Source organism: Cebidichthys violaceus, unplaced genomic scaffold (assembly GCF_023349555.1).
Source record: "Cebidichthys violaceus isolate CVI_PGR_0920_01 unplaced genomic scaffold, fCebVio1.0.p SCAF_40, whole genome shotgun sequence".
NCBI lineage: Eukaryota > Metazoa > Chordata > Actinopteri > Perciformes > Stichaeidae > Cebidichthys > Cebidichthys violaceus.
The window spans coordinates 180,941-193,891 of NW_027176595.1; the positions used below are offsets into that span (position 1 = coordinate 180,941).

Genomic DNA, 12,951 nt, shown 5'->3' on the forward strand with positions numbered 1-12,951 from the left:
GAATATATGTAAAGTATACCATATCATGTAAAAATGATTTATACAGAAATTAAGTATATGATAGAAATACTATAAGAATATGTAATGCTCTTCCTCTATACCGTCCAAATAACAGTGAGTATTATTGTAGGATTTTGTACAGCTGCTCAACCAGCTCCAGTCACTGTGAGTCTCTAGCACAATAATAAACAGCAGAATCTTCAGTCTTCAGAGTGTTCATCTGCAGATACACCTGCTGTCTGCTGTTGTCTCTGGAGATGGTAAACCGGCCTTGAAATGATTGAGAGTAGTAAGTGCTGCTACCAGTATCAGCAGTGGCAACCCACTCCAGTCCTTTTCCAGGAGCCTGTCTGACCCAGGCTATTAAGTAGCTGCTGAATGTGAATCCAGAGGCTGTACAGATCAACCTGTGAGATTCTCCAGGCCTTTTAACCACTGGTTCAGATTCTGTCAGAGTCTGACCATCAACACCTGTCAAGAGAATAGAAAATGTGAAATAAGGTGGTGACACAAAGAAAAGCCATCAAAGACAAAGATCAGTGACTATCTTCACCTGCCCAGCAGATAGTGAAGAGCAGCAGTCCTGTCCTATAGTCCATCATGTTACACTGTGTGTCCACTGTCCTCTGTCCTCCTCTCTGCAGTCACATAAGTAGAGCTGGAAGACGTCTGAGTTTTGCATTGACTCCTCCTCACAGTGAGGAACTGGATTTGACTTGAATCAGTAACAGTTTGGTGAATCTGAAGAATGAATGTTTACTGAGTCCTTTTAGCATCTTTCAGTATAATTTGTGCAAAAGGTTGACAAACACAAAATGACAGTTTGTTGTCCTTCATTATTTAACACAGTCTGCATCACATGAAAACAGAACAATCAGTTTTATAATATCCCTAAAGTGAGAATTGTATTTATATTTTAATAATTACCAAATATTAACAAATGTTTCTCATTATGTTATACTGATGATTTTCTCACAAAGTGTTCATGATTTATACATTTTATAATTTGTTGTGTTTATTAATTAAGTTTTATTAAGCAATTACCTCAGTGCAGCAAAACAGTGACTCTAAATGGACAGAATATCCAAAATGCCGTTTTTAACAAAAATAATGTTATCATTATAAGACACTTTTGGGAAAATGTCTTCACTGTATATTAAATATAACTATTTTTGTATTTTATAATACATGTTATATTCCTTTTACTTTTTTGTTGCTCAAACATATTTTCTCTTTACTGTGACAGTGATCTGGTGTTGAAATCAGTAGTGGTGTGAGGGCTCCTCCTCTGGTGGCTTCATGTTACAAGTGTTCAGACACTGAGAGGTTTTTGTTCAGGTCTACTGATGGTTTGTGTTATTGTGGCTCTCTGGCACAGTAATACACAGCAGTGTCTTCAGGCTGCACATTCTGTCCAGTTAGAGTCACTGTTTTGCTGGAAGAGTCTAAACTGATACTGAACTTGTTCTTCAGTGAATCTTTGTAGTATGTGGTGGAGCCAACAGCGGCATGTCCAATCCATTCCAGTCCTTTCCCTGCAGGCTGTCTGATCCAAGCTGTGTAGTAGCTGCTAAGAGAATAAGAGACCTGACAGGTGATGGTCAGACGTTGACCTGGCTGCACAGTCACAGAGGCTGGCTGTGTCAACTGCTCACATTTTAAGCCTGTTAAAAAAAGAAGATTTGTTGTAATATCATCAAGTTATACAAGAAGAACGACTGACTTTGATAAATCAAGAGAAACTCACATCCAGCTGCCAACAGCAGCAGCAGAGCTACAGACAACATGGTTTATGTTGAAACTGACGAGCTGTGAACTCAACTGACTGACTGATGTGATGTTTTTATAGCTGAGCAACAAGGAAGCTCACTGAGTTTGCATAGAATCAAACACATGAAACGTAAACGTTGGTCTAACTGGAGCCAATTGAACAGTCTCTTCAATTTGTTCATTATATCTGCAAAGTGAAAACATGCCTGGAAATCACCTCTGCTTTACATTGGATAATGCTATTTTATTTGACACAAACATTTTGAAAATATCTCAGCATTTACTGAAATGAAACAGCTGTTAACTTTGATATTCATTTAAAATAGTAATGCCCAAATAATAACAGTTTGATTTTAAAAACATAATGTTAATTCTTGTAGAATTGTGAACAAGGATTAGGATCATTGTTATTATTCTTTATGTTAATTTTAACATGAAGCATAATGGAAAACATGTCCATTCAAATCAGCATTGAAATAACAATGATGATGGAAATGTAAACTAAAGGAGAAACCACCAGGAACGTTGCTTTCTATGAGCCAAGTTTATAATGTGTTTGGTATGTTTTCAAATGATTAAAACTCACTTTTTGTAATTATTTTGATGAGTTATTCATTCTTTTGCAGCAGCCAGGGCCATGTAAATAGCATGATAACATAAGTCTGATGCTGATGCTTTGCAGAGTTGAATAAAATAATGTCAATAGTTTCACAGGTGTTTGAAGACACATACAGAGAATATGTATGATTTAAATGTTGTAATAGTCAACACATTTCACCTTCATCTGTGTGAAGATGAACAGTCTTAATCAAATATCATGCCGAGTTGTTTCTAGGTTTTGTTGTTTTGTTCCATTATTTTTATTTTGGCCCAATCACACAAAAACTAACAAACTGTAACAAATAAAGACAAAGATGTATTCTTACCCATGGAGAGATGTAGATACATTTTATTTATTGCAAATTATTAATATTCTCTACACATCTCATTTAGACCTTATCTGCAGTTAAAACACAACAATAATCCTTTGATAATAGTTCTATTATCTCATCAAATATGAAAAAACTCTCCATATATAATATTAAGCTTTGATACAGTCCAGTGTCCAGTCAATGATAAGAACAGCAGATCTGAGTGTCTCCTTTGAGTAACAGAGAGAAACTTCACACATAACTTTTTCACTCTCAAAATACTTTCTTTGTATTTCACATCATTTACAGTCATTATTGTGTCTCAGTTTATAGAAATTCAATTTATTTGTTGAAGTTTAATTTCAGCGTCCATATTTTAATGCTGTCTTTTGTCCCTTTCACAAACAAGTGATCTTTTATGTGTTTAATGTGAAATACAGATATTTCTCCATTTTCAGGACTTTGTATCATGCAGGGAAAATGTAAAATGATTGATACAAATTAATTTGTAAAGTAGAATATAGAACAAAAAACAATGTTTAAAATTGATATGAAAAAACATAATCAACTTGATGCTATCAGCCTGAAAATAATGAGCGCTGTAGGATTTTGTACAGCTGCTCAACCAGCTCCAGTCACTGTGGGTCTCTAGCACAATAATAAACAGCAGAATCTTCAGTCTTCAGACTGTTCATCTGCAGATACACCTGCTGTCTGCTGTTGTCTCTGGAGATGGTAAACCGGCCTTGAACTGACTGAGAGTAGTAGATATAAGCACTATCAGATCTGATATAAGCGATCCACTCGAGTCCTTTTCCAGGAGCCTGTCTGACCCAGTTCATGCTATAGCTGCTGAATGTGAATCCAGATGTTGTACAAGTCAGTCTGTGTGATTCTCCAGGCCTTTTAATCACTGGTTCAGATTCTGTCAGAGTCTGACCATCAACACCTGTCAAGAGAATAGAAAATGTGAAATAAGGTGGTGACACAAAGAAAAGCCATCAAAGACAAAGATCAGTGACTATCTTCACCTGCCCAGCAGATAGTGAAGAGCAGCAGTCCTGTCCTATAGTCCATCATGTTACACTGTGTGTCCACTGTCCTCTGTCCTCCTCTCTGCAGTCACATAAATAGAGCTGGAAGACATGTGAGTTTTGCATTGACTCCTCACAGGGAGGAGACAACTGGATTATTTAATGAATCAGTCAGTCCTCCAAGTCAGCTGTTTTAATGTCTGTCTGACATAGTTTATCTTCAGTAACACTACATCATAATCATTCTCATCATACGAACATGTTCATTTTAGTTCAGACATCTGCTACATGAACATACATAATTTATCTTGGTATCAAGTTTTCTCACCCGTCACTTTGAGCATAATGGGCAGCACATAAGAACTTTTACAATAATATTAATAATCTACAGTTTTATTCTGATCACCAACTCCACTGACATCAATGAAAATTGCTTCATTATCATCTCACTGTGATACAATGTGGTACAATTTAACAATGTTTTGAACATATTTTGTTTTGTGGACATTTCACTTTTCTAATTATGTTCTTCAAATGAGAGAACTCCATTCTTTCTATGACTGAGTGCTGTAACGTCATGAGGAGAATAAATATGTATTTATGAGTAATTATTCCATCAGACATCTGACTATTCAGTGTTTCTAATGTGTTTATGAGTGAGAATCCACTGAAAGCTCCTCACAGGATCCAGCTGCCAGCAGCAGAATCAGAGCTACAGAGAACATGGTTGATGTTGAAGCTGAAGTGATGTGAGCTCTTCTCTCCTCTCACTGACACACACACACACACACACACACACACACACACACACACACACACATTTATTTATGAGGAAACACATGAGGAGGCCGATTTACATAATGGTGACAGTAAATCAGCTGACTAAAGTATATTAACATAATTTCAAATGTAGCTGACATGTTCAGCTGTTCTCACAAAGACTATAGTGGAACTTGAATCTCAGATAAACTCACTTTTAGATTGTTGATGGAACGTTTCTGTAATTTTAAGTCATCTAACATCACTTTGAATTAAAGACTCTTGATCCTGTCACTAATGCAGTTATGATTGAAATTATAATTATATGTTTGTTTGTTTTTTAAAGAAACAGTGTTATGGAAGTGAAACTGACTTTTTGAGGATTAATTTCTACAAATCAATGTATTCCATCACTTTAAAGACTATATACATTATACAATGATGTATGTATATATATATATATATATATACATTATATATATATATATATATATATATATATATATATATATATATATATATATATATATATATATACATTTATATAAATGTATCGATAAAAACTGTTTCCGTTAAATTAGGGACTATTTATAAACCTAAGACTCTCTCCCTTTCTACAGTGATCTGGTGTTGAAATCATTAGTGGTGTGAGGGCTCCTCCTCTGGTGGCTTCATGTTACAAGTGTTCAGACACTGAGAGGTTTTTGTTCAGGTCTACTGATGGTTTGTGTTATTGTGGCTCTTCTGGCACAGTAATACACAGCAGTGTCTTCAGGCTGCACATTCTGTCCAGTTAGAGTCACTGTTCCAGCAGAAGTGTCTCTGCTGTAACTGAACTTGTTCTTTAGAGCATCATTTTGGTAAAAGTCTCCTCCACCCCACCGATGTGAAATCCAGTCCATCGGTTTTCCTTCACACTGTCTGATCCAACCTGTTGCATAGCTGTTATCAGTCAAAGAATAACCAGAGACCTGACAGCTGATGGTCAAAGACTGTCCAGGCTGCACAACCATTGAGTCTGGCTGGATGAGATCAAGACTGTTCACACCTGTGGAAACACAAATCAACATTATCTCCATCAGACATCTGACTATTCAGTGTTTCTAATGTGTTTATGAGTGAGAATCCACTGAAAGCTCCTCACAGGATCCAGCTGCCAGCAGCAGAATCAGAGCTACAGAGAACATGGTTGATGTTGAAGCTGAAGTGATGTGAGCTCTTCTCTCCTCTCACTGACACAAACACACACACACACACACACACACACACACACACCACTTCTTATATGTAACCTTCATTTGAATATTGTTGAATCATTTTTGAATTCCACTTGAATCACTTTCAGATGTAAACAGTTTGTCTTCTCGAGTGATCAGACTAGGTAGAGCATTTATTTATTTTTTATTGAAAAAAAATATTTGTATAAAAAAGCTTATTTGGACTAAAATGTCATCATGTAGATGGTTAAAGAAATTATTTGATTTACTGTAAAAAACATCTCTTAATATCATGAAGTTTGTATATATTAATATTAATACTGTACTTTAGAGAGCTTTTTAAAGCAAAGTTTTCACTCTAACTGAAGCAGTCTCATACATTTTCATTCACAGTTAAGTCACCTCAGTGAGGTGGATTACTGCTAAGAGAGGAGAACGTTTGTCTTATCACAGTATCACTTATTCATTCCACTTGTATTACAATGTCTTACAAGCACAAGACTAAACAGCAGCTCCCCAGTCTTCCAGCTGTTTATGGTGACATGTATTTGAGAATGTGAGCTACAACTTATTAATCACATGAAGCTGCAGTCACTACTGATCCAGCTCTACATTTTTTATATTTGTGTTATTTTTGAACTTGTATTGTGACCTACTTTAGATAATAATGAATAGGTTACATTAATGTGGCTGAGATGTGTTCATGTTGTGTTTATTTTATTCAGACTTAAATAAGAAGACAGACGTTGTTTTTTCTATATTTAGTTGTGTTGTAGGACAGTTGGATATTTTTTTATTCATACTTTTATTAGATATTGTTTATGGTTAATGCTGGCCGTGATCATGATTTTATTAAAAACAAAAGATACAAAAAATAGAAGTATTTCTTAGTATATTAGCACAGTAAGAATTAGTATTGTAGGATTTTGTACAGCTGCTCAACCAGCTCCAGTCACTGTGGGTCTCCAGCACAATAATAAACAGCAGAATCTTCAGTCTTCAGACTGTTCATCTGCAGATACACCTGCTGTCTGCTGTTGTCTCTGGAGATGGTAAACCGGCCTTGAACTGACTGAGAGTAGGATTTGCCGCTACCAGTATCAGCAGTGGCAACCCACTCCAGTCCTTTTCCAGGAGCCTGTCTGACCCAGGCCATATAGTAGCTGCTGAATGTGAATCCAGAGGCTGTACAGATCAGTCTGTGTGATTCTCCAGGCCTTTTAACCACTGGTTCAGATTCTGTCAGAGTCTGACCATCAACACCTGTCAAGAAAAACAAGAAAAATAGTCACTTGTTGTAAGTTTGTAACTTGTTGAAGAACAATTTTACTCAAGACCTTCATCTTCACCTGCCCAGCAGATAGTTAAGAGCAGCAGTCCTGTCCTATAGTCCATCATGTTACACTGTGTGTCCTCTGTCCTCTGTCCTCCTCTCTGCTGTCAGATAAGTAGAGGTGGAAGACATCTGAGTTTTGCATTGACTCCTCCTTTTTGATGGAACAGTGTTCTCTGTTCATCCCTCCTCTAAACTGATTTTCAATTCAAGGCCTTTTCTGAACTAACAATGTTTTGTGTGTTTTTGTAATAATCATTTCTCTGTATCTTGCCGTTTTTAATTTGTTTACAAATTAGTTTTTGGGACATTTGTTTAACCTTATGCAACTAAAGTAAGTTTTATTTATTTAGCTTTTTTTTAAAACACATTGTCAAGCAAAAACAGCAAAGGTGTGATCAACTTTTGTTTTGCAGTTGGAGCAGAGGATAGATAAAGCCAGAGCTTTAAGGATCAGAGTGGTCGAGAGGAAGATCAACAATGTAGCTCAGGGCAAGATCATGCAGTGCCTTATATGTAATTAACGGGATGTTTTGTTTATTCTGAATTTTACCAGAAGGGTCCATCAAAGGTAATACATTTATGATAATATCATTCATATTCAGGGAGTTTAGAGACACTTCAACTGAGGTACAGAAAGGTGAACTACCTACAAGTCAGGAGATGCAGACCTTGCTGGCTTGGTTTGAGAGGCGAACAACATCACATGTCTCCTTTTTTTTGTCCACCTTGAGATAAAAAGGAACAAAATTTCAAGCATTTGTTTTGAGGGAAACTCTGACATCCAACATCTTTTAGCTGTGTGCTGAGTTTTGGCTTGTAGCTTCTACCTCAATACCTGAAGACAATTCAGCTGAATGTATTTCATTGCTTGTGAAGTTCAGTGTTCAGCAATTAATAAACATGTAATTCAGTTTTTCTTGAGGAAATATATACAATGGTGTATTAGTGCTTGTAACCTTTAAGTATTTAAACTGATGTAACAGTGATCTGGTGTTGAAATCAGTAGTGGTGTGAGGGCTCCTCCTCTGGTGGCTTCATGTTACAAGTGTTCAGACACTGAGAGGTTTTTGTTCAGGTCTACTGATGGTTTGTGTTATTGTGGCTCTCTGGCACAGTAATACACAGCAGTGTCTTCAGGCTGCACATTCTGTCCAGTTAGAGTCACTGTTTTGCTGGAAGAGTCTAAACTGATACTGAACTTGTTCTTCAGTGAATCTTTGTAGTATGCTGTGCATCCAACACAGTTGTATCCAATCCATTCCAGTCCTTTCCCTGCAGGCTGTCTGATCCAAGCTGTGCTGTAGCTGCTAACAGAATAAGAGACCTGACAGGTGATGGTCAGACGTTGATCTGGCTGCACAGTCACAGAGGCTGGCTGTGTCAACTGTTCACACTTCACACCTGTTAAAAAAAGAAGATTTGTTGTAACATCATCAAGTTATACAAGAAGAACGACTGACTTTGATAAATCAAGAAAAACTCACATCCAGCTGCCAACAGCAGCAGCAGAGCTACAGACAACATGGTTTATGTTGAAACTGACGAGCTGTGAACTCAACTGACTGACTGATGTGATGTTTTTATAGCTGAGCAACAAGGAAGCTCATTGAGTTTGCATAGAATCAGACATATCAGAATCAGCAACACAGTGAAATTTGTAGACAGTAAGATCACACTGCAGAGTGCAAAGGGTGCTGGAATACATAATGATAAATGTAACAGATTGCTTTATATACATGAGATAGGTGGATATGACAGTATACAGTGTATGCATCGATGCAATAATTTTTGTTAAACTGGTGCCAATAGAAGAGTCTGTTCAGTATTAATATATCTGCAGAGTGATAACATGCGTTGAAATTACCTCTACTTTACATTTGATATTTTCATTTCATGACACACTCAATTATAGCAGTTTGAAAACGTCCCTGCATTCACAGAAATGAAACAACTGTTAGCTTTGTTTTGCTATTGTCATTTGTTAACTCCTTACTGCATTTATTCATGCACTTATTTGCCTACTTACTGGACTTACTGACTGTATATGCGTCAACAGAAATATAGTGACAGCAGCCAGTAACATGTAAATAGTGAAAATGAAGCCTGATGCTGCTGGTTTGCAGATTTGAATCCTAGACTTTTAGTGGCTTCTGTGTTTTCAGATGTTTGAAGACACAGACACAACAGCAGATCTGAATGTGTTCTCTAAGTAACAGGAGAGAGAAACTTGATGCTGACTGCCCTCTGGTGACTTCATAAAAGAAACATTTTTTACTCTCATATTGTGACTCTCTCTATATTCTAAATCATTTGCATATTTTGTTTTCATTTGTATTTGTAGAAGTTACATTTCAGCAATCAGATTGTTGTCTTTGGTCCTTTCATGAACAAGTTATCTTTATGGTGTTTTCATGTGTTTTCATGAATGAGCAGGGAAACGATTCATTTATTGTCGACATAAAACAACTTGTGAAAAATGTATTATAAATTAATTAATAAAAGGTATAAATGTAATGGAAAAAAAGAATGAATAATATTCATGCTTAGGTTCTAACAGCCCAGTAACAATGAGCGCTGTAGGATTTTGTACAGCTGCTCAACCAGCTCCAGTCACTGTGAGTCTCTAGCACAATAATAAACAGCAGAATCTTCAGTCTTCAGACTGTTCATCTGCAGATACACCTGCTGTCTGCTGTTGTCTCTGGAGATGGTAAACCGGCCTTGAACTGACTGAGAGTAGTAAGTGCTAGTGGTTTGTATTGTAGCAACCCACTCCAGTCCTTTTCCAGGAGCCTGTCTGACCCAGTTCATATAGTAGCTGCTGAATGTGAATCCAGATGTTGTACAAGTCAGTCTGTGTGATTCTCCAGGCCTTTTAATCACTGGTTCAGATTCTGTCAGAGTCTGACCATCAACACCTAATAAGATATAATAAAAAAAAAACATCATGAGAAATATGTCAGTTACATGAATGGAAACTTTGTCAAATCAAGAATTGTCAAAATCTTCACCTGCCCAGCAGATAGTGAAGAGCAGCAGTCCTGTCCTATAGTCCATCATGTTACACTGTGTGTCCACTGTCCTCTGTCCTCCTCTCTGCAGTCACATAAGTAGAGCTGGAAGACGTCTGAGTTTTGAATTGACTCCTCCTCACAGGGAGGATATACTTCATTAGGCTTTGCATACATGAAAAAATATATACTGTATATTTAATTGAGGTGAAAGGAATGACTGTAGTCAAATATAACAAAATACATATATTCAAGTCGTGTACTGAAAGGGTGGAGTCAGTGATTCTTGAGACAGTTTGTTGATATCTGAACTCTTGATTTACCTTCCCTCTCACTCCCACTGCCGTTCTTCTTCATGACTGTGAATGAGCATCAGCTCTTGCTGATTGGCTGGAATAGTGCTGTTTGGCTCAGCCCGAGCTCCTTTGTTTGTTTCCCATTTACAGAGCTGGGGCTTTTCTTCAGTGCACACACAAAACAGACGGTTAGTGGACCCTGAGGACATATTCACTGAATTTGACCAAAAGTGCATTGGATTAGAATCGCTGACCTCACCTTTAAGTACAAATTCAACTTGACTTGAGTATTTCCAATTCATGCAACTTTAAACTTCTATTCCATGTCATCTCAGTGGAAAATACAAACAAAATGAAAGTTCCTTTTTCGTAACTTTAGCTAAAATATCTGAATTCTTCTTTCAACATTGGTGAATGAGCATCCTGCAATCGGTGACCTGTCCAGGTCAATAGTAAGGCCACTCACTCAACTAAACAACGTATCAACTACACCCTGCAGCAGAATACGCACTGCACTCTCATGTCTCTCTGACTAACCCAACACACATGCAAAGGCTCAAACCCGACACACACAGAACTCATGGCTCTGCTTCTTCTTTTCATTGCCTTCCTGGTATTTAAGAAGAGGAGAGACAATGTCTTGCTTAAATCTAGGTTCATACGAAAGACACTCGATCAAAGTTGTCCAAATGGGGTTCAGTTAGGTCCACAAAGAGACATGATGACTGGCTCTCTTAGCGCAACCTGTTGCTGCTCTGGATGGCTGTCATTTAGAGTGGAAAGTTGTCTCTTGTACTCAGCATTCATATTTGTGAATAAATGATTTGCAGTTTGAATAATGAAAACTGCTGGGCATTAGTAAGCATTTAAAAGACATTTTAGTGACAATTGCAAGTGACAAATAATTGTGTTGTGATTTTATAGACCTTGAACATTTTGCTCTTGAGGCTTTTTAGGGGGCTGAAGTATTAATCAGGTATCTCAGAACCCCCGTGACCCCCCTTATTTTGCACACTGCTCTAGCCCCTTCGCTAAAAAAAAAGCTAGTCTAGTGAAGGGATGGATGGATGGAATGTTAATTGTATGTTCCTCTAATTGAGCACATTGAAGTCTTAGCTGACATGTTTCAATTGCACATGTCTAAAATGCTTTATATCAAGATCCCATTCATGTTTCTTTCAGAGAAGCAGAAATCATGCTTGAGGTCTCACTCCCTGTCATTTCATCAACATCTTGAATGCTGTCTCAACATCAGCTGTACTGCTCTCAATCACCCTCTCCACTCTCTACCTCCACACTCCTTCCTTCAACCCCTTTCCTCTGAGGCCAACCTCCTGTCTCCATCATCCAGGACCAAGCTGCTCCAATCATTTCATGTTCAAGGAGTTACTCCAAACTCCCATTTCAAACATTTTCAATGCTAGATCTTACATACTCAGCTATTTTTCACCTGTATTTGATTTTGTTGTTTTGGGTTCTTTAATTTGTCATGTATGGCGTCTGAGTATCTTGAAAAGTGCTCTGATGTGGTTTTTTAACAAAATATTTTCTTGTCCTTATTATTTTGTGATAGTGGAGAATAGTTATTAATGTCATGGAGAATAAATATTAATATAGTTACAATTTGTATCCCTTTAATAGACCCTGTTTAGAGACATTTTGGTCATAAAATAATAAAAACAATTTTCATTAAAATCAGTGGTTCAGGACAAGTGATACTGAGACAACTGAATGTCCCCAGTGGTGGTGATGAATAGAGGAAGTAGTTTTTGAACGACTCTCCTATTATTGTCTCTCACTGTGTCTCTTCTGGCGCAGTAATACACTGCTGTGTCCTCGGTCTTCAGACTGTTCATCTGTAGATAGAGTTTACTGCTGGAGTCATCTCTGGAGATGGTGAATCTACCCTGGACTGACTGGGAGTAATAGATATGAGAACTGCCTGTGTGTATAAAAGCGATCCACTCCAGTCCTTTTCCAGGAGCCTGTCTGACCCAGTTCATAGCGTAGCTGCTGAATGTGAATCCAGATGTTGTACAAGTCAGTCTGTGTGATTCTCCAGGCCTTTTAACCACTGGTTCAGATTCTGTCAGAGTCTGACCATCAACACCTGTCAAGAGAATAGAAAATGTGAAATAAGGTGGTGACACAAAGAAAAGCCATCAAAGACAAAGATCAGTGACTATCTTCACCTGCCCAGCAGATAGTGAAGAGCAGCAGTCCTGTCCTATAGTCCATCATGTTACACTGTGTGTCCACTGTCCTCTGTCCTCCTCTCTGCAGTCACATAAGTAGAGGTGGAAGACGTCTGAGTTTTGCATTGACTCCTCCTCACAGTGAGGAACTGGATTTGACTTGAATCAGTAACAGTTTGGTGAATCTGAAGAATGAATGTTTACTGAGTCCTTTTAGCATCTTTCAGTATAATTTGTGCAAAAGGTTGACAAACACAAAATGACAGTTTGTTGTCTTTCATTACTTAACACAGTCTGCATCACATGAAAACAGGACAATCAGTTTTATAATATCTCTAAAGTAAGAATTGTATTTATATTTGAATAATTACCAAATATTAACAAATGTTGCTCATTATGTTATACTGATGATTTTCTCACAA

The 12,951-nt window shown here is 37.4% G+C and overlaps 1 gene segment (V, D, J or C); it reads right to left on the reverse strand.

The window, feature by feature from the left end:
• Positions 1-10,367: 10,367 nt before the first annotated feature.
• Positions 10,368-12,572, reverse strand: LOC137885613 (immunoglobulin heavy variable 3-21-like). The segment is given in 3 exon segments: positions 10,368-10,497; positions 12,134-12,444; positions 12,527-12,572. Coding segments are annotated over 3 exon segments (444 nt in total).
• Positions 12,573-12,951: the final 379 nt, after the last annotated feature.